This window comes from Camelus bactrianus, chromosome 25 (genome assembly GCF_048773025.1).
Source record: "Camelus bactrianus isolate YW-2024 breed Bactrian camel chromosome 25, ASM4877302v1, whole genome shotgun sequence".
In the NCBI taxonomy this organism is placed as follows: Eukaryota; Metazoa; Chordata; class Mammalia; order Artiodactyla; family Camelidae; genus Camelus; species Camelus bactrianus.
The window spans coordinates 8,410,522-8,435,912 of record NC_133563.1 but is presented as its reverse complement, the minus strand read 5'-3'; the positions used below and the strand labels follow the sequence as shown (position 1 = coordinate 8,435,912).

The 25,391-nt window shown below is 36.5% G+C and overlaps 1 protein-coding gene across 4 annotated transcripts in view; it reads left to right on the top strand.

The window, feature by feature from the left end:
* RGS22 (regulator of G protein signaling 22) overlaps positions 1 to 25,391 on the top strand; it is a 134,421-nt gene that overhangs the window by 35,840 nt on the left and 73,190 nt on the right. For all 4 annotated transcript variants that reach the window (XM_074352643.1, XM_074352640.1, XM_074352642.1 and 1 more), the window contains exons 10-14: positions 164 to 332; positions 3,981 to 4,114; positions 7,592 to 7,703; positions 9,143 to 9,265; positions 10,078 to 10,179. In XM_074352643.1, the coding sequence (XP_074208744.1) occupies positions 164 to 332; positions 3,981 to 4,114; positions 7,592 to 7,703; positions 9,143 to 9,265; positions 10,078 to 10,179 (640 nt within the window). The remainder of the gene's footprint in view (positions 1 to 163; positions 333 to 3,980; positions 4,115 to 7,591; positions 7,704 to 9,142; positions 9,266 to 10,077; positions 10,180 to 25,391) is intronic.

Sequence of the window (25,391 nt, the reverse complement as noted above, 5' to 3'; positions counted from 1 at the left end):
ACATTTGGTTGGGGAGGGTTTAGACAACAGAAAAAGAAGGAAGTATTAGAAAGGGGTATGGAAGACTGGTTGTTGTGACCATGGGTATTACACATTTATTAGGCTTTTGATTTTTGAGGCTTGTTGCCTAATTTAACCTTAAATTTGTTTTTCCTCTACCTAGGGCACCAAGATTCTGCATTACTCATTCATCCTCAACAAAACATGCTAGTGCTGAACTGAAGTTCTGGCACCTTCGTCAAGAGAAACCAAGGAAGGATGTTGACCCTTTTCCACAAATGGCAACCCTCTTGCCATTAAGACCTAAATCGTGCATTCCACAGATATCTGAGGTACAGGCAGAGTGTACATTGATACTTTGATCTCGTTGTTAAGTTTGTAGCAAAGTACCCATGCTTGAATTTTGTACACTAGTACTTAAGTTTAATCATAAGCTCTTTTGTTATTGCTGTTAATGTACATGCTGCAACAATTAGGAAATAAGAAAACCGATGGTCTGTTCTCCACCAAGCAGCCAACGTGATCTTTTAAAAATACATGATTATGGCACTCACTTACTCAGAATTCTCTGGTTGGCCTCCTTTCTCATTCAGAATAAGAGCCAAGGACTTTACACAGCTGTCCACGCCGCTGCTAACTTCCTGACCTCATTTCCTACCACTCTTCTGTAACTGACTCCACTCCACACTGGCCTTGTTGCTGTCCTTTGAATACACCAAGCAAAAGCCTGGGAGTTGGCACTTTACTTGGAGCACTTGCCCTTCACTCACTTTGGCGTCTGCTCAAATATCACTTAATCAGAGAGGCTGTCCTTGACTCTTCTGTATAAGCACGCGTGTAGAGTAGCACTGCTACCCTCCATCACTGTCCTTTGGATCACATGATTTGTGTTTATTGTCTTTCACCTCCTACTAGAATATAAGGGACTTTTTTGTTAACTGCTTTTCCTCAGTGCCTAGAACAGTGCCCAGCACATAATAATTGCTTAATAAGTATAAATTGAACAAATAAGTGAAAAGTAGCAACAGCAAAATTAGAAAGAGTGAGAATTTTTTCACAACAAGGAAGAATAAAATAATACAAATTTTCTTCTCTTTCTGGGGAAAAAGCCCAGAAAGAGAAGAAAAATTAACCAATTTATGGAGAAGAAGTAAATAACCCTGCATGCTTTGGCACAACTACAAAATAAATGTAGCTAAGATCTGCATTTCAAAAGAGGAGAAAGTTATTAATCTTTGTAACCTTTAAAGGTGTCACCCAGTGTTAAGTGTTATTGGCCGTAGTCAACCCCTTCAGCAAAGATTACTTTATGATTAGGATATCTTATTTTTAAAAGGTAGAAAGACGTATAATATAGTTTTAAAAATTCTACGTCTACAAGTAGTGTTTTAGAGCTGGAAAGATCTTAGTTTTTCTGTCAGTGGTTTCTTAACTGTAGATACATATTAGAATCACACAGAGAGCTTTTAACCATACTGATGCCTGGGTCCCATCTTCAGAGATTCTGATTTGATTGATCTAGACTGGGTGGGAGTCATTCTGTAAAATCAGGGGGTTGGCTTAGAACTGAGGTTCCTATCCTGCCTGAACATAGAGTCACATTTTAGAAACTGCATTTTAATAAGATTCCTAGGTGGTTTGTATGCATAACACTGCTGTAGGCTAGTGGTTCTCAAACTTCAGCATACCTGAGTCACCAGATGAGCCTGGTAAGCTAGACATCCTGGGGCTCCACCTAAGGAACAAGATTTAGTAGGTCTGGGGTGGGGCCCAAGGATTTGCATTTCTAACAAGCTCCCTCTGAGGTGATCCTCTTGCTGCTGGTCTGGGGACCATTGTTAGAGTTAGTGTCACTTTAGTGAACTAATGGTGGCCTTTTTTATGTCATTTGTGCTACCTTCTTAGCCCATGTGACTTTGTCACAAGTTAATACACATCTTAAACATGTAGTGTAGAAAGTACATCATAACACATAAACAGATGGCACTTGTGCAGCATTTGAGAGGCAAGGGAGAAACAAGCGATGTATGGTTAACGAAAGGAACTTGAATGAAAGAGCAATGCCAGAGGAGTGGGGAGAGACTGGCTTGTGTGTGGTGGTATAGACAGGACTGACCTCGTCTGTTACTTCCCTTCGCTTTCTTATCATCACCGTGTGTCGTCATGGATGTTTTCTAGTTGGATAACTCATTCTGATCTCACTCTGTTTCTCCTTGGTGGAAAACTGTCCAAGGAATGGAACTCAATTCCATTTTCTTTATTTTCCTCTTTTAAAAGTTAATATATCATTTATGTACAGTAAAATTCACCTTTTTTAATGTACAAGATCTATGATTTTTGACAAATATATACATTGTGTAACTCCCATCACAATCATGATACAGAACAGCTCCTTTACCACCCCCCCACTGCCCCCCACTTCTGCTGTGTCCTTTTGTCAGTTTTTTCCCTGTCAGTTTCTTTCTGGCTTACTTTTCTAGCTTTCACCCAAGCCAGAAATCTCAGAAATTCTAACTTAGGCCATTCTCTCATTTTAAGTGTAATACACTTAAGTTTTTTTTAATACTAAAATTTTTTTCTTGTGCTAAAAAACATGACATAGAATTTAATTCACCATCTTAACCATCTGAAAGTATATACTACAGTAGTAAGTATATTTGTATTGTTGTGAAACAGATCTCCAGAACGGCTTTATTTTGCAAATTTGAAACTGTACACCCATAAAACAAATCCTCTTGTAGCCCCTGGTAACCACCATTCTACTTTGTTTCTATGAATTTGACCACTTTTAATAATCTCAGCTCCCTGTGGTCCCACTCATTTATTGAGCGTTGCTTAATGTCATGCTGTGTTATGAATTTCTAAAACAGATGTGAGCCCTGAGACATGGGAAGTGATATGTGAAATGTACTTAAGTAATTTTATTTACAGAATTCTTAAAAAAATAGTAGTGGTTGTTAGACACCTAGAGTGTATACGAGATTTTTTATTATTAGTTCTGGATAATAAAACATCACAAATATATTTCTTTCACTTCAGCAGCATATATCACATTCTAACTGAAGTTGACATGTAAGAAGTTTGTTTTTCAAATTATAAAAATAATAAAACCACTGTACATTTGGAAACTGAAGAGACAGATTACACCTGTCTCACCAGCTCCTAGACAACTGTTATTTATTTTCTCTTAGGCTTGTGAATGTTTAGCTTTAATATACTTATATTTTTGTATTCTGATAATTCCTTTTAACATCATCAGTATTTTTCCATGTGTGTCATAATTTTCATAGCTCTTACTTTTAAGTATTATATAGTGTTACATTTATGTATATCTCATACACAGTTAATTATTTCTTTCTCCTCTCTTTGGACAGTTTGTACTTTTTTGTGTTTGTACTTTTTTGATTCATGCATGTAGCATCTCATATTCTAGATTTAAATATTCACTTTTACCATAAAGAACATTTAAAAATGGGAACAATACCGATGAAAATAAAATGTCCAAAAATGAGAGGAAGTAGCCCTGTTAAGATAAAGGTGTCTTATGGACCAATGCTATCCTCATCCTTCACCCCACCACACCACCACGTGCATTCCCCACCCCGCTCCCCACATACATCCATCCACATCCACACACAGCACTAAAACCTATTCAGTTCTGGAATAAAGAAATGTTTTTTTGCAAAGTTCTTCCTCCAGGAAAGAGTCTTTTTTCACAATGATATAAGGATATACAAGCCTTTGGCTTTTTTCCCCTTATACTTTAAATAGTAGTAGGGATTTCAGCCTGCTGGTTGCATAAAAGTGGGAGTATTTTTATTCTAGCCAGAAGCATAGTAGGTGGTAGAGTGAGGGAAGAAATCGTCTAGTGATCAAAACAAATTTGAAGTGTATATGGAGAGCCATGCTTTTATTCTTTGTCCCCTTTTTCCCCCATTGTGCCCATTTTTCACTCTGTTCATTATCTTACTACTTTTTAGAAAGAAGAATCCAGTTTATTGCAACTTTCTAAATCTCCCAAGAAACCACCCAGAGTAAAAACAGCAATTCAAAAACCTTTGAAGAGTGAGTCTTTGTATCCAGTTTCTTCTAAGGAGGATGTGACTGAGAAAGGGTAGGTGCAGCTCTTTGTGTGACATGTGCTTTTCTGCAATGGTAAGATTTTTGAAGAATTTAAAAATTAAATAGAAATTGAAAACTAATTTTGGCTGTTAAGCATCCCTTGAGGTTCCATATGAGTTTTAGATGGATTTTTCTATTTTTGCAAAAAATATCGTTAGAAAGTTGATAGGGGTTGCATTGACTCTGTAGACTGCTTTGTGTAGTATTGAAATCTTAACAATATCAAGTCTTTCAATCCATGAATATTGGTATATTTCCATTGTATCCTCTAATTATTTCAGCAATGTTTGGTAGTTTTCATTATATAAGTCTTTCACCTTCTTGGTTAGTTCTGATATTGTTCCTTTTCATGCAATTTTAAATAGGATTATGTTCTTAATTTCTCCTTCTTTTTTAGTTCATTATTAGTGTGTAAAAATCAACTAATTTTGTGTAGCGATTTTGTTTCCTTCAACTTTACTAAATTCATTTATTAGTTCTAAAAGTTTTTTTGGTCAAGTCTCTAGATTTTTCTCTATAATCATGTCATCTGCCAACAATGCCAGTTTTACCTCTTCTTTCAGATTTGAGTGCCGATTATTTTCTTGCCTAGTTGCTCTGGCTAGGGCTTCCAATATACTACATTGAATAAAAATGGCAAGAGTGGGCATCCTTGTCTTGTTCCTGACCTTAGAGGAAAAGCTTTCGGCTTTTCACTGTTGAGTGTGATGTTAGATGTGGCTTTGTCATATATTGCCTTCATTATGGTAAAGTATGTTCCCTCTACGCTGACTGTGCTGAGAGTTTTACTCATGAATGGATGTTGAATTTTGTCAGATGCTGCTTCTGCATCTGTTGAGATTGATCATATGATTTTATACTTCATTTTTTTAATGTGGTATATCATATTGATTGATTTGCAGATATTAAAGCATCCTTCCATCCTTAGAGTAAGTCCCATTTGAGCATGGCGTGTGATCTTTTAAATGCATTGTTGAATTTGTTTTTTTTTTTTTTTTTTTTGTATTTTGTTGAGGACTCTTGCATCTATGTTCGTCAGGAATTTTGGACTATGATTTTCTTTTCTTTTCTTGTAGTGCTCTTGTCTGGTTTTGGTATCAGGGTAATGCTGGCCTCATAAAATGAGTTTGCAAGTATTCTCTCCTGTTCTATTTTTTGGAGGAGTTTGAGGATTGGTATTCTTTAAATGTTGGTAGAATTCACTAGTGTAGCCATCTGGCCCTGGACTTTTTGTTTGTTAGGGGTTCTGATTATTGATTCAGATGTCCTTACTAGTAGTTGGTCTGTCCAGATTTTCTATATCTTCATGATGCTGTCTTGGTAGGCTGTATGTTTCCAGGAATTTATCCATTTCTTCCAGTTTGTCCAATTTTTGGTGTTTAATTATTCACAGTAGTCTCTTCTGATTCTCAGTATTTCTGTGTGTCAGTTGTAACGTCTCCTCTTTCACTTCTGACTGTATTTATTAGTCCTGTCTCTTCTTTCCTTGGTGACCTAGCTAAAGGTTTGTCAGTTTTATCTTTTCAGAGAACCAGCTCTTATTTTCATTGATATTTTCTATTGTCTTCTTAATTTCTGTTTCATTTATTTTTGCTCTGATCTTTGTTATTTCCTTTCTTCTATCTCTGGACTTTGTTCTTCTTCTCCTATTTCCTTGAAGAGTAAAGTTAGGTTGTTTATTTAAGATTTTTCTTATTTTTTTGATGTAGGCATTTATCCCTATGAACTTCCTTCTTAGACTACTTTTACAATATTCTGTTTTGGCATGTCATATTGCCATTTTCATTTGTTTGAAGATATTTTTGAGTTCTCTTTTGATTTTTTATTTGACCCATTGATTGTTCAGTAGCATGTTGTTTCATCTCCAGATATTTGTGAATTTTTCAGTTTTGTGATGGATTTTTAGTTTCATACCATTGTGGTCAAAAGAGATGGTTGATATTATTTTAATATTCTTAAATTTATTAAGGCTTGTTTTGTGGCCTAACATATGATCTACCTGGAGAATGTTCCGTGTGTGCTCGAGAAGAATGCATATTTTGTTGCTTTTGATAGCATGTTCTGTAAATGTCTGTTAAACCCATCTGGTCTAATGTGTGTCATTTAAGGCCAATATTTCCTTATTGATTTTCTGTCTGGATGATGTGTCCACTGATGAAAGTGGGATATTAAGTTTCCTTATTGTTGTTGTATTGCTGTCTATTTCTCTTTTTTGGTCTGTGAATTTGCTTTATATATGTAGGTGCTCATATATTTGGCACATAAATGTTTACAAATGTTGTGTCAGAAGTATTAAGGCCTGAATCTTTGTGATTCTCTTGGCCATTCCTTTATAGTCAGTGGTGTTACAGCTCCTGACATCAAGCTTTCACATCATAAAGAATGAGGAGGGGCAATATCCATGAATCCTCTCCCTTGGTCAGGAAAGCAAGTTCTCATAGAAGCTCTGCAGCAGGCTTCATTTTATATCTCATTAGTCACAACTGCATTACATGACTACCCCTCCACGCATGGAGTCTTGATAAGTGAATGTTTAGCTTTTTAGTATTTTAGTGGTGCTCATTATAGAATCGTGCCACTGGAAATGGGTGTTGAGTTAGCCAATTCACAGTGTCTGCTACATGGGGAAGTGGAGACTAAAGCATATTGTACCTACATTTTATTTGAGAAGAACCTGAGGAACCTGCAAAGTAATCTGCTGGTGGGTTGGAGTTGGGGTAGATTGGTGTGTTGGAACAGGCACGTTTTGTGGCACTGGAAAATGAGGTTTAGGATAATTGCAGTGGGCTGTGGGAGAGGGAGCTGGATAAGAGAACATAAAAAGATAATGTCCAGAGTCATTATTCTAACTCTAAAGTCTTCCATTATCTCATCTCAGACTGCTATATATAAACCCTTATGAATCCCACCTGTTGTGAGGATTAAATATGATAATATGAATTTTATTTGGCACAATGATTGCTTTGTAGTTTAGTTCTTAGTGTCCTCCTACCTTAAGAAAATTAGTTAACTTGCTGCATTTTAAACAAGACTTTCCTTGCCTACCTTCATATATTGTTCACTATTCTTATCTGAAGAACCCCTCTAAATACACACACACACAGAATATGTCTAACCCTTTTATTCAGGAAGAATCTAATTTCTTCAATTACTAATATAGCTCAAAGGAACTTCTCGGTCTTACACTTGCATAGTTTTATTATCCAGCCCAGTCATTGGGCATCTATAATATGTTCTCATATTCATTCAGTCAGCAGTTATCTTATTGGGAGTTGTCTTTCTATATGACTATATATATAACTTCCTATATGACTGCTTCGTTTTTTCAACTACCTCTTGAGGGTTGGACCTGATGCTTATACCTTTTTTTTCTAATTATTTCACAACGCTTGGAAGAAATCTCCTAATATTTGATGCCATGTATACCAAAGGTGCTTAAAATACTTGTGATCTCATCCCTATAATTTAGGTCAAGGCACATGTCAGAAAGCAGAGTTATTCGTTTAACATCTTTTACTGACATTTCTGAATGTCTGAAGCCCCAGCTGGATAGAAGGTATACTTATACAGAAGAACCTTTGGTAAGTATTTTAAGGCCGATTAATCTGATTTTTCATTTACCTAATCAATTTCCCCTGATTTTTAGAGAATTTTTAATTGATTTACCATAGTAATTTTTTCTTTACTGAACAAAAATTTTATTTTTTCCTTGCAAAAGGATTTTTATTAAGAAAAAACCACGTTATTTCCTTTTGTAGAACTATGTTGCTATATACTCCATTGGTTACTGTTTTGAAAAACACCTATGTTCTGGTTTTGGTATGATCACACCTCAGACACAAAATAAGATCCTCTAGGATTTTTGTTGAATATTTAACAGTTAAAGAAAGATAAAATTTGATGTTATACTTTGGAACCCTAGAATTTTTATAAAGCAGAATCTTTCCAAAGTGTGGCTGCCTTGATAATGTATATTTAATACATCAGTTCTCAGTGAAAATTTTACATTCTCTAACAATTATACTTTAGGTAGAAAGCTTGGTAGTCCTAATATAGCCTGAACACTTAGATGTAATTTTGTACTATTTATTTTATTGTAAGCAAACAGTTCTCCTTTTCTTCTAATTAGTATTTCTTTTCCTACAAAAAAGATTATTGTAGTTTTGGAATGCCAGTGGTTAAACATCATAAAAACATTAAATTTTTTATGTTTAGGAAGATAGAGAGGCAGAGAGACATTGTAACAAAGAGAGAGCAAGGACCTGATTTAAATGTTAAATTGTTCATGCCATAGTTATCTTAAAATTACAAAGAAGTCTGAGTTCCACACAGCAGATAGCGAAGAGTTCATGTGAATAGTGGATGCCCTTGCTTATTCCAGAGTTACTCTTATGCTTGGAGAAATAGCCAGCCTTCTGTGTCTTAAAAATGGTGTTAGGCCTGCCAGCGTCCTTGGCAGAGAAGCCCATAAACAGTAAAGTTTTATGAGAACTTATCCAGCCATTTATACTCTGAAGGCCGTGACCTGTGTGGAGTGAGACTGTCCAAAGAGGGACCCCATAAGGACAGTTAATGAACAGCGCTAAGAGGCCATGAAGATACTTCTTTTTATAACTCTCTTGTAGCTATTACAGCAGCAGCTCACAGCTAAAATAACACTAAGTATGTAGGAAAGAGGCCACCAACAGAGATTTGGAAGACTCCTAAAATGGTATCACTGTGCCTGAAATGTGAAAATAGTTGAGGTTGGGAAGTCAATGTAACATTAAGTTTGAAATCAGATTGGCTTATAACAGAATGAACTCTGCTGCTATGGTTGGCTCCAAAAATGAATCTTATGCGACAGTCAGATGCAAACATACTGCATTAATTACATATATGGTACAAAAATAAAATAAAATAAAATAGCTCAGTGGGGAAATGACAGCCTGGCAGAATTTATGAAATCCTGTTGTTGTACAATGCCATAAAAAATTACAATGTTTCTGGGTGGATAATGTACTTCTGTTTTGTTATCTAGATTAAAACCATGGCAGATGGTGCCTTGGGAGGATTTGACATGGAAAATTTGTTGCAATCTTTGTATGTAGAAAATAGAGCTGGATTTTTCTTTACTAAATTCTGCGAGAATTCGGGGAACAAGGTAGAAGATAATTATTTTAAATCTGACTTTACACTTTTACTTCATTTTAAAATGAGAGCTTGAAATAATTTAAGGCTGAAGTAATTATATTTGATGTTAAAATTCCCATCTCCTGGTAAGAAATTTCATGCTAAATATTTAGTAAAAATTTAAGTGTCTTAATTATAATTCTCTTTGGTTCACTAGCCTACTAAAATTACAAGGAGAAGTAAAATACAGATAGATAAGGATTGACTTGTATTATTAACAGTTGTTAACTTTCCTGTAACTTTGTTTCAATGTAATATATATTAAATTCAGTTGATTTTTATCAGTCCTTTAATTTTTATTTTTAATAATTTTAATAATTACAATTACAATGAATAGTGACAAACTTATTTCCAGGTTGTTTGCTTTTTAGTTGTCACAAATAGTCTTCATTTTGCTCAAATGAAAAGTATTTCACTAGCTCAGTTATTAGAGTAGTGTTTGATTCTGGTATAATGAACTTTTGCCCATAGATATCAAAATACCTTCAGATTTTGGTTTTATGCCAGAAGTAAGTGATTACTCTTTAATTATTAACTAGAACACTTATTATCTTAATGACCAATTATGTGAAAAAATGTAGATGCAGAAATAAAATGTTCTAGTGACAATGCCAATAAATATTTTGTATGTTGCCAGTTTGTGATAGAAGATTAAACCATCTTAAACTGAACCTGATTTATAGTAACACCAAGGAGCTAAACAATTATTTATATTTGAAATTAAAGCTTTGTAGAGCTTTAATGATTGGGTGGTAATAATTTATGTACTTTTTCCATCTGCAGTTGTGGAAGAACAGTGTGTACTTTTGGTTTGACCTACAAGCTTATCATCAGCTTTTCTACCAAGAAACACTTCACCCTTTTAAAGTATGCAAGCAAGCCCAAGTAAGTAGTAAATAACGCTGGTTCAGTGTGAAGCTTTGAGTACACCGAGAAATAAAAAGTTGCTTCCAGCCCCAAACAAGAGAAATCTGGGAGTGTGGGGAAAAAGTGCAGTTAAATTGTTGCCATTGGATTACTTTATTTAAACGTCAGCAGAATATTGTTTTATAATCTGATTTGTGGGTTCTCATTTTTATCTGTTTTATTTGATTTGCTCTATTTTCTCTTTGCTGCCAATTAATTGTTCTTCCAATAAAAGACATCCTATTTTTTTTCCCTAATTTTTGCCTTTTTGGTTGAGTTCTGAGTCATTTAAAAGAGAATCATGAGAGAGGGCTTGTAATGAATCATTGAAGTGACTGGGAATGGAGGCACTGACCAAAGCTGTGCTCTGAGCTTCCTGCAGAAATCAGCTGTTGGGTATACTTAGGCTGTTGGCCTGTCTAAAGAGGAGGAAAGAATGCTGACTGACACTGTGTGGTGTAGACCCCGCATCATTGCCTGGGCTTCTGTGCTGCATGCCATGTAAGACAGATACTCCAAGTTGGAGAGAAGAATATCTTAAGACCTCTCCAAAGCAAAATAGAGGAGGAAGAACAGACGATTCTCTGAGGAGAAGGAAAGGGAATGGAATTATGGCTCAAGCTAACTTGTCTTCAGTTTTTTATTCTTAGGCTGTCCTGATCTTTTATGGAGAGATGTCATCAAGCCTAGAAAACTGCCAATCACTTCTGTACCTGTTGGCCACTTAAGTGCTTCTTATAACCTGAAATAACCCCATTCCAGGGGACCTTTCCCTGAACAATGCTGAACAGATTAGCTCTGTCATACTGTTTATTATCTTCCTGTTATCTTATTTGGGACATCAGAGAGTACTGCTGGCTATTTGTTGTAACTTCCACCACCCTGACTCCGGTATTAATAACTATGTTTTGTAAATCAGCCGACAGATCTTTGTACTTTTTACCATGAAAATAAGGGCTTCGGCTCCTACATAGCCCAGATCTGACTCCGTAAAATGATAAAATTATACCTCTAATTTGCCAATACCATTTTCTGAGACCACACAATTGGCTCTTCTGCTTGTTAATCCTTTACCTATAAAAGTACTTACTTATCTACTCTCTACTTATCCTCCTTCCCTAACTTCTTGCCCCTGTCTGCTAAAGTACCATCTGTTTTTATTATGTTTTCACCGCTACAAAGCTTACTCCTTCAAAATCTTCAGCAGCTCAATTAAGCAGATTTTCTTGTTATGATTGTAATCACCATATTTCCATGCACTTGTAAAAGTGGGAATTCTGTTTGAGCATGGTAGATAGTAAGTCTTTGTAATGGCATTCAACCAGCTATAAATGGTTATGAAGCAGGATACAGTCCCATTTTGGTTATTCTGAGATGGAGTATCCTGTTTTGGGATTAGCGAGGCCCATAAGCTGTTTTCTCTTCCCTACGTTCTCTTTTGGTGAGTAAAGCAGAGTAGGGGGAGGAGAGCCATGGAGACATTTGCTTTCAGGTTAATACGGGGAAATAAAAGGAGCAAGTAGTGTGATTTTTTTGGACTTGCTTGCTTTTTGTTTCTATGGTTACTTTATTTTTTGGTTAGCAAAGCAATTGTCTAAATTGGTTCAGGCTTTAATTATTTGAGATTTCTGTGCCACCACAGTTGAGAATTGTTTCAAATACCATAATCCTATGGATTTGTTTCACAGTATGAAACACCATTTCTTTATTCTTTAACATATTTTTATTGAGTTATAGTCATTTTACAATGTTGTGTCAATTTCCAGTGTAGAGCACAATTTTTCAGTTATACATGAACATACATATATTCATTGTTGCATTTTTTTCGCTGTGAGCTACCGCAAGATCTTGTATATATTTCCCTGTGCTATACAGTATAATCTTGTTTAGCTATTCTGCATATGCCTGTCAGTATCTACAAATTTTGAACTCTCAGTCTGTCCCTTCCCACCCCCCGCCCCCTTGGCAACCACAAGTTTGTAGTCTATGTCTATGAGTATGTTTCTGTTTTGTATTTATGTTCTTCTTCTTTTTTCTTTTTAGATTCCACATATAAGCAATCTCATATGGTATTTTTCTTTCTCTTTCTGGTTTACTTCACTTAGAATGACATTCCCGAGGAACATCCATGTTGCTGCAAATGGCGTTATGTTGTCGGTTTTATGGCTGAATAGTATTCCATTGCATAAATATACCACAGCTTCTTTATCCAGTCATCTGTTGATGGACATTTAGGCTGTTCCCATGTCTTGGCTATTATAAATAGTGCTGCTGTGAACACTGGGATGCAGGTGTCTTTTTGAAGTAGGGTTCCTTCTGGATATATGCCCGGGAGTGGGATTACTGGGTCATGTGGTAATAAGTCTATTCCTAGTCTTTTGAGGAATCTCCATACTGTTTTCCACAGTGGCTGCACCAAACTACATTCCCACCAGCAGTGTAGGAGGGTTCCCTTTTCTCTGCAGCCTCTCCAGCATTTGTCATTTGTGTACTTTTGAATGATGGCCATTCTGACTGGTGTGAGGTGATACCTCATTGTAGTTTTTATTTGCATTTCTCTGATAATTAGTGATACTGAGCATTTTTTCATGTGCCTATTGATCATTTGTATTTCTTCCTCGGAGAATTGCTTGTTTAGGTCTTCTGCCCATTTTTGGATTGGATTGTTTGTTTTTTCCCACCATTTCTTTATAATAGAAATGCTGTATGACTTCCTTCAAGGGTACATTTGCAATACAGATCTTTGGATTGATCATGTCAATGGCAGAATGTCATTGGCTGGCACTGTGTTACAGTTGCTATGAACTTGATTTTTACATTGTTTTTATACATCTGACAAGCTGTATGGTAGGAGACCAAGAGTTGATTACAAAACACTTATATGCTTTTCTGTATGCTGGTGGGCAAATTATGTATCTTAAAGTTTTATTTCCTCAAGAAGTACTACAGAAATATCTGTAGGCAGACCAGGTGGGAGGTCGGTGACAGTGATTTGCCATGACTAACTCTGGTCCAAGAGTTTGAACTGTAGTCCCTGGCACATCCTGAAGATTTTATTTCACAGCTTTAAGATAGACTAATGTGGTTAGAAACCTAATGAAATGGTCTCGGCAAGGAGAAAGGGAATCACCACCATAGTGCAGAGGTACCATCTTTGATTCTAGCAACAAGTTGCCAGGGTCCCATCCATCACTGCCAAGATTTGGAGCCCAGATTGCTGCCACAGGGAGTCCTGCTGCTTTTTTTTAACATTACCTACTTCCTCCAGTGACAGAGCACTACAGTAGAATGAAGTACATGTGGGTACCACTGTCTTTTGTAACTTCTTCCATCTTCGTGGAAATCTTTCAAATAAACTGTATCCCAACAGAAACCATGCATTTAGAATTTACCACTCTCTATAGCATATACATTGAGATTAAAAAAAAATTAGTGAACCTGTATGATGCATAAGTATTATACATGTTTACATGTATGTAGACACACATACATACAAACATGTTCAAAATTTTAAAAAAATTAAATGAGATGGAGGAAGAGAAATTAACAGGCTCTGTCCTGTGTACCACCAGTTGTGGCCCAGGCCACACTGGAGCCCCTTTGGGCCATCTCTGCACAGCCAGCCCCAGTGCTTTCCACAGGTCTTTCTACTGAAGCCCAGGTTTCAGCACCCAGTGCACACACGCCCCAGCAGACGTGCATCTTGTGCTAGAGACTGCAGTGAGGTGGCCAGGACCCTCCGTGCTGGTCTTTCTTTGTTCTGCCTGCCATGAGCAGGCTGCTGCACTCTCCTCTAAGCCTCTGAAGCTCCCTGTCTGTCCCAGCTGAACTCCTGGCCAATGAAGGGAGTTTACAGGGTGAGGGAACCTTTCCTCTTTCACAGGTCCCTCCCAGGGGCACAGGTTCCATCCAGATTCCTTTTTTTTTCCATCCTACCCAGTTCCATGGTGCTCTTTCTTGGAGTTTTGGTAGTATGAGGTCTTCTGCCTGCATTCAGTAGGTATTGTGTGAGAACTGTTCCACATATAGATGTATTTTTGATGTATTTGTGGGAGGAGATGAGCTTCGTGTCCTACTCCGCCATCTTGATCTCTCCCCCTTGTATGGCATTTTAGATTTTGCTTTATAGCCACCGAGTAGTCTTCACTATCTTGTTTTTGTCAATGCTATGTAGATTTATTCACACTGTTTTTTTTGTTTTGTTTTGTTTTGTTTACCATTGCTTTTAGGACCTTTTCCTTCCTCTGGGTTTGATTTCTGAAGAATGTCTTTTAGTAGGTTTTTCATCAGGATTTACTGGTGGTAAAAATCTCTTAGGTTTTGTTTGTCTGAAAATGTCTGTTTTATTCTCTCATTGATCATTTAGATGAATATAGAGTTCTAGGTGGACAATTTTCTCTCAGCACTTTGCAGATATTATTCTTTTGTGTCTAGTTTTTGTTGCTATTATTGAAGAGTCTGCTGTTGCTCTTTTAAAGGAGGATGTTTTTTCTCATTGTTTACTTTTATGATGTTCCCTTTGACTTTAGGATTCTGTATGTCACCTACATGTGTTTACTACCATTATCTTTCTTGGGTCTAAGCTGCTTCTAGAATTTGAGGAATCATGTCTTTCATCAGTTCTGGAAAATCCTCAGCCATTATTTCTTTCAGTCTTTCTATTCTTCCTGTCTGTATTCTGTCATTCTCAATTCTCTGGTCAATGTGGGTGCTTTTCAGTCTATCGTATCTCTCTCTTAATCTCAAGATTTTCCACCTTATAATATCTGTGTTATATGTTATAAACTGAAATCAATCACTTTCCTTTGATCTATTTTCCAGTTCATATATTATTTCTTCAGCAGATTTCAATCTGCTATTTAACCCATCCATTGAGTTCCTTAAGGAATCATTTAAGGAATTACTTTTTCTTTTTAATTATTTTTTAGACATTCTATTGTGTTTTTCAAATTTTCCTAATGTTTTTCTCTTTGTCTTACTTTTTCTTCTTTTTCTTATTTCTTATTTTATGTCTCTAAGCATCTTAAACATATATTGTAGTTTGTAGCTGTATTGTTATCTATTCCTGCATAAGAGTATTAATTTTGTGGCTTAAACAACATGCATTTATCATCTCACAGTTTATATGGGTAAGGAGTCTGGGCACAGCTTTGCTGCATCCTCTACAAAACTGTAAATCAGGATGTTGTCCACGGCTGGTTTCTCATCTGGAGTTCAACTGAGGAAGGATCTACTTCAGTGCTCACATGGTTGTTGGCATCATCCAGTTCGTTGCAGGCCACCAGAATAAGAACTCCGTTTTTTTGCTGGCTGTCAGCTAGCAGCCACCTCAGCTCTGTGCTATGTGGCCCTCTCCGCATGGCAGCTAACAGTGTGGCAGTTTGCTTCTCCAAAACCAGCATGGGAGAGAGTTTCTCAGTAGAACTAGCATTGCCATTTTATGAACATAATCACATACATGTAATCACATAAATCTCATCACTGTTTCTATGTTCTCTTGGCTAGAAGCAGGCCATAGGTTATGTCCACACTTAGGGGAGAGGGTTATGAAAGGGAATGAACACTAGGAGACACTATGTTCATGGGAGCCACCCTAGAGTCTGGCTCCTACAGGATCCAATAATTCCATGATTTGTAGTTCTTGGGAGAACTAATTCTGCTATTTATTATTTCTGCTGAAATGATGGATTCTTTCTTTGTGAGTTTTGTAATTTTGCATTATGAGCTTTTAAGTGAGATTTTTATCTGTGGTGCTTCTGCTGGGCACATTTTTAATGTGAATTTCTCATCTTGGAGAAGTAGATGAGAAATTCCTCATTTGCCAAGTGTAATCTTGAAAATCAATCCCAAATGATGGTAAACTCACAATAATGAATTCTCAGGAGATTTTTTTTCCTCCACATAGAGTCTAGGCCAAGACAAGCATGCTTCTTTTTTGTTTCCTAGGTTTGGTAGGTATATATACGTTCATTTTTCCCACTCTGCATTTCACTTTTTCTATACCCGTTCAAGGATCATGGTGTATGTGTGTGGATCTCAGTGTCACCTTTTCACTTTGTGAGGGTCCAGGGCCTTGTCTCCTTTACCTTGTGGCTCTTGTAACCCACAGCTTTGACTTACCCCATGGTAGTCTTGTCTCATGGGATAAGCTCATGCTTATCACCCTGATTTTCAGTACACTCCTTCATTTTGACCCCTGGTGACTTTCCAGTATGATCTCAGCCACGCATTTAAGAGGATATTTGTTATACTCTATCCAACATTTCTAGGCAATTTATAGAGGAAAGGTTTTCAAGTAATCTAGCCTACCAAAAAAGGAATCTTTATAAGAAGCGGTCATATGTTTTCTAATTTAATACCCATGGTAAGCATGTGAGGTATTTTTATCTATTTTTTGTGGATAAATGAGAAACTAGACCTCTGGAATGTTAACCTTGCCAAGGTTTCATAGTTGGGAACAAAACTGAGCTCAGACTTGTGGTGCAGAACCTACTTCAGTGCTGCACTTTGCCTTCTCTGCTGTGCGTATAAAAGCTCCTCATGACTGCCTCGGAGGACTTTGCAGGGACTGCATAAGATGATGTAGTTGGATGTATTCTGTAGTTTAATGTAGAGCACTCTATGGAAGAAGTATGTAGTATTATTAGAGTCAGTACTTAAGGCTCTGTCAGTTATCTGGTTAATGGGGAAGAAAGGCAGGAATTTGAAGAAATTGAAGAAAATAGGCTGGAAAAACAGCAGCTCCTAAGCAAAGAGATATTCACTCAATCACTAACTATAACTTATTCTAAGATTCAAAATAAAACTTAAATTAAAATACGCTTCATAGAATCACAACCTTTTAAGATATATTTTATAATATCCTGTTACTTAGTTATTAATTTACATTCACAGAGAGCCTACTATATGCCAAGTAATGTTCTATGAATATGAAAACGATTAGGACAAAGTTCTTGGCTTAAAGAGCTCACACTCTAATTGGGGAGAGAAATAATTGCTGAAGTACTTCAGTCACATTTGAAATAAAATAACATATAACAGCATCTTAATTGGAGATTAAGTAAGTTCTTTCTTTACCAGGAGATAAAAGTTGATTATCATTTTTTAAAATTATCAACTTCTTTTCAAATACCTGTAGAAGGAAGGGAAACTATTTCCTTTTTTTTTTTTTTTTTTTGAGCCAAAACATTTTTAATCCTTTGGTCTTACTTCTGCCCTGTGAAGCAATACAAAATAAATCTCTGTCTTTTGGGTGACAGTTCTTCAAACAAAAAAATTGTACTGTCCTGTTTTACTCATATCAATGACTTTAGACTAAATCTCAAATCTCTTCCATATCTTTAACTATAGCTAGATGAAATCTTGACCTTTGAAAGTCCCATTTCTGCAATCTACACCCAGTAATTTGACAGCTTGGAAATATTCTGGCCTAATGCTCTAGTGAGAGACTCTTGTGCCTCTGTTTATATTCCTACAGAGAAATTAGTTGATGGGTCAATGGCAAATAATTGTCAGTGTTAAGTGACTACCCCATCTCCCCTATCTCCCCAGGGTCTATAAGAGTTTATTCCTATGTTTGCAGGATTTCACAAGAGAGAAAGAAAACAAAAAAACTGAGTCAATTATGGTATTCAGACCTATACCGTGTATTGATGTTTTTAGGAAACCTTAAGTTGTGATGTAATAATAATGCAGAATTCATTAATTTATTCATTCAGCAATTATTATTATTTTTTGTGGTCTGATGCCTTTTTTAAAATTTTTATTTTTTTAACTTTTTTTTATTGATTTATAATCATTTTACAATGTTGTGTCAAATTCCAGTGTAGAGCACAATTTTTCAGTTATACATGAACATATATATATTCATTGTCGCATTTTTTTCTCTGTGAGCTACCATAAGATCTTGTGTATATTTCCCTGTGCTATACAGTATAATCTTGTTTATCTATTCTACAATTTTGAAATCCCATCTATCCCTTCCCACCCTCTGCCCCCTTGGCAACCACAAGTTTATATTCTATGTCTGTGAGTCTATTTCTGTTTTGTATTTATGCTTTCTTTTTTTTTTTTTTTAATTCCACATGTGAGCAATCTCATATGGTATTTTTCTTTCTCTTTCTGGCTTACTTCACTTAGAATGACATTCTCCAGGAGCATCCATGTTACTGCAAATAGCGTTATGTTGTTGGTTTTTATGGCTGAATAGTATTCCATTGTATAAATATACTACATCTTCTTTATCCAGTCATCTGTTGATGGACATTTGGGCTGTTTCCATGTCTTGGCTATTGTAAATAATGCTGCTATGAACATTGGGGTGCAGGAGTCATCCTGAAGTAGGGTTCCTTCTGGATATATGCCCAGGAGCGGGATTACTGGGTCATGGGCTAAGTCTATTCCTAGTCTTTTGAGGAACCTCCATACTGTTTTCCACAGTGGCTGCACCAAACTGCATTCCCATCAGCAGTGAAGGAGGGTTCCCTTTTCTCCACAGCCTCTCCAGCATTTGTCATTTGTGGATTTTTGAATGACGGCCATTCTGACTGGTGTGAGGTGATACCTCATTGTAGTTTTGATTTGCATTTCTCTGATAATTAATGATATTGAGCATTTTTTCATGTGCCTATTGATCATAGCAATTATTTATTGCTATCCTTTTCGTCCTCTCTGGACCCAGATCATTTAAATTTTCCATTAGGTTGTACCAGGTTGTCTATTACTGTAGAAACAGGAACTTAATATAAACTGGATAGCCCTTAGACCAGCAATTACAAGCAAATTTTCCCTAGCCTAAGAAATCCACTGATATTTATACAAACATTTATCAAACGTCTAGTATATACAAGGCTCTAAGCCACACTGGGGAACACTTTGGGGAGCAAAGCATACACAGGTGCTGCCATGCAAGTGCTGTCAAGGTTCAAGAATATGCTCTTTTCTTGGCTGCTTTTCCAGTAAGCCTTAGAAAGACTGAGAAAGAAGAGACCATGTAGCTCTTTCTCTATAAAATTTGCATTGTCCTGACAATGTTTTCCATTGAAGTCTGAGCTAATTTTATGTAACCAAAACCTTGGGTGTTACCACAAATTCCTTCGAGAAAAAAAAATGTTATGGCAAAGAAGATGAGTGTTGAAGATTTTTCTGATAATCAGCCTGGTTTTTCTTTGCCCACTGTCATCCATTACCTTAGTTGTTTAGCTACTCTCTTTACTTGGCATTTACAAGACTTAAATACTTCAGGGTGGTCCTGACATTTTCATTAAAATGCTATGAGCTGAGTGCTCCTTCTCTAGGCTGATGGTGTATTTTCAGGTGCACTAACAGAGATCATTCTTTCTTTATACAGCAGCAGCATTGAAAATAAAGCTGTGTTTCCTAAAAGGTGAACGGGCATGGGTGAGGGGTGAGGCTGGGGTGATGATTAAATGTGAGAAATCATGTACCTCTTTACAGCTTAATGACAAATTTCAGTGTCTTCAGAATTAGGTTGTTTCTGAGTGCGGGGCCAGTTATTATTCAGGCTTTGTTACATTATTTGTTTCTGTTACCAGAGAGATGGTGTCCCAAGCAGCAGTCCGGCTTGGAATCTCAAGCACTATGAATCACTGAGCCGAGAATCGGCAGGGTTCTCTTCTTGCATCCCATTTTGTGATGCTTACTAGTGACAGGGACTCAGGAAGAACACGTGTAGCAGCCAGCTTTCTGGCTTTCAGTTAGTCATTCATTTCCCCTGTTCCTCATGTTTGTACCAGCTACCCATCTTCAGTTTTAAGATTGTGACTATTATAAGATTATGGACCAGAAAAGCTCCTTTTTTTGTCCTCTTGTTTCCAGAAAAATCAACACCTGAGCTTCTCTAAACCATAATTATTATTATACCTAATGTTTATTTAATGTTTACTATCTGTTGGGTTCTGTGGAAATCACTTTACATGGATAATTTTATTTCATTCTTGACAATTATAAAAGGTAGATATTGGTATTCTCTCCATTTTATAGATTAGGAAACTGAGACTTAGAGAAGTTGAATACTTTCCTAAGACAGTACTTTGCATTTAGCAATTAGTGAGCTTGGAATTAAACCAAGTATTCTGACTCCAGACCCTGTACAGTTAACCTCTAAGTCATTGCTCTCTGATTACTTGTCTCTAGAAAAAAATCACCTTATTTAATTTTAACTTTGATATCTTAAAGTCTTTGTGAATATTAAATATCAAATTCACCCTTAACATTTCCCCCCAGTAGATTGTAAGTTCCATGAAGACAGTCTGCTTTGTTTATATACTTTGTATATTCAGAACTAGAGCTGGCATATAAAAGGTGCTGTAATATTTTTTGAATGACTGAATGAACTCATTGGCATGTTTATATTCTTAGCAACATATTATAGACCTAATTATACATAATGATTGACTATCTATATATGACTGCCAGCCAGATGTTTTTAGTTTTAAAAAAATTTGTTTTAATAAAAAAGCTTAATGAACTCCCATCACTCAGCTTTAACAATGATCAGTATTCTATCTTTCCAGACATAGTGTGTTTATAGTCCAAGATTACTCTTAATAAAGATCTCTTAACAAGCTTCACTGAAACAACAGTGAAATCTCCCTGTATCCTCCCACCTCACTCAAGGAACTTAAAAATAAGGTTGCTTTCTGAAACTTAAACTATGAAATCAGTGTGTAATAATTCAGAGAGGATATGAGCAATTATCTGGAGACAGAATGGTTTCACAGGTCTCAGGACTTATAGTGAATGTACCAGTACATCTAAAGAAAGAGTGTTCCAGGCAAGAAGAGGCATTGGTCAGCAGTGGCATTTTAGAAAGGGAAAATGTACAGAGGTGGTCCTTGACCACACACTTGAAGCACTGTGCTGAGCTGGCTACTCCTGAGAGCGCCTGGTCAGCCTGATAGATCTAGAAGAAAAGATGATTCTTTCCATAGAATCATAGTTAACTTCCCTTATTCTGACTCCAAGGAACCTGCTACATTTGAGCTTGCTTTCCAAGGTGGAGTGCTGGTGAATAGAAATACTCCACCTGTTTGACAGTTGATTTTCTCGTTGTAAAGTGACCCCTTGATGCTCTGGTTTTATGTGTCAGTTTCTTGTGCTTTGTTAGCATGGACTGGCTTCTCTAGGGGCAGGGTTTTTTTTTTTAAGCCAAAAATGTTAATATAGCCATGCTTTTCTCACTGAATTATCCTTTGTTCACTGATTTTCAAGGAATTATTTTTATTAGAGTTTAAATAATTCCATTAGTTTAAATACATATTTTGCTTTTGTCAGTTAATAGGTTTTTTTTTTAATTGAATCCAAAAGTTATGTGAATAAAATCCTTATTTGTTCCTTAGGTTGCCTGAACTGCTTAGTAATAACTCTTTGTGTAATTGTTTATTTTATTCCTTATATACTTAATCAATTTTGCTTAAAGTACATTAAGCAATGGCCCAAGTCAGTCTTAAGCCTATTCTGTTTTGCCCCTTGAGTTTGTGGTTCGTTTTTGGCTTTACTTAACATACTCTTTTCCCATTTGATTTTTCATTTTGTCCGAAATGATTCAAGTTTGTTTTATTCTTTTATCCTATTGGCATTTTCTTAGCTTCTCTTTTGCATTGAGTTCTGTTTAGTAGAGTCTGAGTAATTGCCAGAAATTCTGTTTGATTGTCATCACGTTGTCTTGTTTGTGCAGCTCCATCTTGTGTTTCTCTCTGCAGTAGTTTGCCTCTGCGTATCACAATGTTGCAATCTCTAGATCCCATCTTTTAAGATTCCTAATTGAAAAACCCCAAGGTCCCTCACATGAAAATCCACTTGTGGAAAGCTCCATCTGTAATTTATTCCCTCTCGGCATAGTTCCTCAGTGATGTTTTTGAGCTCCTAGTTGGATGTGAGAGATCGTTAAAAATCATCATTTTTTCCTCTTTTTGCAGAAAAAAAAATTGGATTGCTTGAACTTGCTCATTATTTTCTTTTTTTCTGCCTCATATGAACCCAGATAATGATGTTCAGTGCCTGCTAGAGCTGAGAATCGTTATGAAAACAGATTTTTTTTTTTTTGCTGAAGTGAATATTTTGTGATTTCTGAAGGTGTCCTGTATCAGGGTATTTACATTCCCTTTATAAACCTCTCTAGGGGCTCTTTGCCTTTAGCTTTTTGGAGCACAATTTCATTTCATTTTTTAAATATAAATTCCAAAGATGGAATCATTGAGCCCAGTTGAGAAGATCCCACATTACTTGCTATTTGACTTCAAGTACAGTAATCTGTTTTTTGTTGTTGTTACAGTGTAGGGGACATCTGTTCTGTTGTGTCTGATTATCCGTGAGTTGATTTTGGTCTCCTTGGGGTCCAGACACTGCATCAGGACCCATCAGTACCAATTTTATTCCTCAGGAGGCTTTAATGCTTCTTCGCTGTAGCTGCTCCTTGTACTTTTTCATGAGGACAAGTTAACAAGCTTCTCCCCACTAAACTCTTACCTCTTCTGATTTACTAATCAGATTGAAGTTAAATTTAACATGTGAAGCTTAGCTTTGCCCGTTTCTAAATAAAAACTATTCAGAATGTAAACAAACAATTTCAAAGAGAAACTTATTTGCCCTCCTCTTGTAGTTTGACTTTAACTATTAAAAAGTACATTCTACATCCATGTTTTAAAAAATGGATGCCAATTAAATAATATTTAAGTAAACTGTGTTATAAATTGGCATGTTTTAGTGTGAATTGGTATATTCTGGTACGTGCTTTGCCTCCAGTGAATATTTCAATTAGTTGGTGTCATTTGCTTTTTTCTTACTTTATTTCTCTTTCTTTAGTCATCATGATAGGAAAAGAGAATTATATCTGCCTTGTAATCAGTGATATGGTGATAAATGTTTAATAACCAACTCTGGGGCCGGGGAAGCAGTTCTGATTTGTAGCATTTGTAGATCTCTGGGTGTAAATAGCTGCCGCGTGGCGTTACTAGAGTTGGAAAGAGAGGTGCAGCAGCCCACCGTTACACAGTATTCCACCAGACAGACAGCATGGAGGTAAAGGACCTCCAGAGCACGGACAGTCGTGAAACAGTAAAGTCATTAGGAAGTGTGGGCTGTGAGTATTCATTATCTTTGTTTTTAGTATAATTTTTTAAATTGTAAGCTTATATAATTTAATTTTTGATAATGACTAAATTTAACAACCCACTTACCAAATTCCTAAAAATTCATGAATTAGCTCTTGTGCGCTGTTACGAGCTGGCTCCAGCATACCAGTGCTCGTAGTGGTGGAAGGAATCACTCTGATCCTTCAGTCTTAGGTTTTTCTAACATTCTAACTGGAGACCCTGATCTTCCACCATCAAATTTTTCTCCCACCCTTTAGAGACTGCCCATGAGCTCCTCACTTTTACCTACCAGAGAAAGCATATTAACCTTGGCTGCCGTTTGCTGTGAACTGAAAAAAGGAGCCTGTGAAAAATCTTTGTATATTTCAGTAGCCAAAGTTTTTTTTCTTCTTTTATCCTTCAAGTATATAAAATAGTGTCATGGTCTTATAGGACATTTCTTCTTCCCCGGGGGCCAGCTGGATCTTTGTTGATAACACCCTGTCAATCCATCTGGCAGGACCCTAATGCTACCTCCCAGTAAGTAGAAGGAAATACCAGTTAGTCTCTGGACTACTTTAACAACTTATATTGAAAATCTGCTTTTTAAATGTCCCCCAGTTTTACTTAACCTGGTAATATGCTCTGCTCAATGTCCTGTAATCTAGTATTAAGATCTCACAGCATATAGATTTTGAAACATCTTGTATCTAGTGTACTGAGGGACTCATTTTAAGTCATACAGTTCTGAAGTTGAACTTTTACATTTCTTTTCTTACTTCCAGCCCTGGCCTGGTGGTGACAGCAGAACATCATGCAATCAGTGTTACCAGGCAATCATAGAAAGATACATATACATGATCATTAAAATAAATACATCAGAACAAAGTATGTGAGACTGTTCCATTAACATAACTAACAGCTGAAATGTAACATAGCAAATCAACACATGTGCTACAACATTTGGTGTTATTCTTGACTTTGCCTTTTAAGGCTACACAGGAATTGTTCTTATTTTCATTGGAACACAGCTGAGTGTCAAGCTGCAGCTCATCAAATGGCCCCTACTTATGGAAAAGATGCTCTCCCAAAGACTGTGCTCACCTTTGGCACAGCGAGCATGCTTTGCTGGGTGCTTCTACAGCATGATAATTGGAATCTAACCCCATAGTTGTCATCATTTAGTCTTTGGTACAAAGAGAAATCCAAATAGCACAAAGAGTTGTGGAAACCCTTCCTTTCCTTTCCTTTCCTTTCCTTTCCTTTCCTTTCCTTTCCTTTCCTTTCCTTTCCTTCCCTTCCCTTCCCTTCCCTTCCCTTCCCTTCCCTTCCCTTCCCTTCCCTTCCCTTCCCTTCCCTTCCCTTCCCTTCCCTTCCCTTTCCTTCCCTTCCCTTCCCTTCCCTTCCCTTCCCTTTCCTTCCCTTTCCTTTCCTTCCCTTTCCTTTCCTTTCCCTTCCTTTCCCTTCCCTTTCTTTCTTTCTTTCTTTCTTTCTTTCTTTCTTTCTTTCTTTCTTTCTTTCTTTCTTTCTTTCTTTCTTTCTTTCTTTCTTTCTTTCTTTCTTTCTTTCTTTCTTTCTTTCTTTCTTTCTTTCTTTCTTTCTTTCTTCTCTTCCTTCCTTCCTTCCTTCCTTCCTTCTTCCCTTTTCCTTCCTTCCTTTCTTCTTCCTTCCTTCCTTCCTTTCTTTCTTCCTTCCTTCCTTTCTTTCTTTCTTTCTTTCTTTTCTTTCTTTTCTTTCTTTTCTTTCTTTCTTTCTTTTCTTTCTTTCATTACACTGTTAAAAACAAGAATAAATTCAATAAGCCTCAAATTCTACTCTCCCAGATATGCTCATCTAGGCTTTATGATGCAGTAGGAAAACATCAATACATTCCAGGGTCTATGAGAATCAATAAAATGTCCAAAAACCAAGACTGGAATGCATTTTCATACACTTGAAAGGAGGTATGGATCCACTTTCATCCAAGAATATGCTCATAACATGCACTTTCAAAATGATTTTGAAAACTGTTAAGTGCTGAAATCTTGCATGAATAATATCTTAGCATTGGTGAAAATGTAAATTGAAATGGGAAATGTCATATTTTAATTTGAGCCA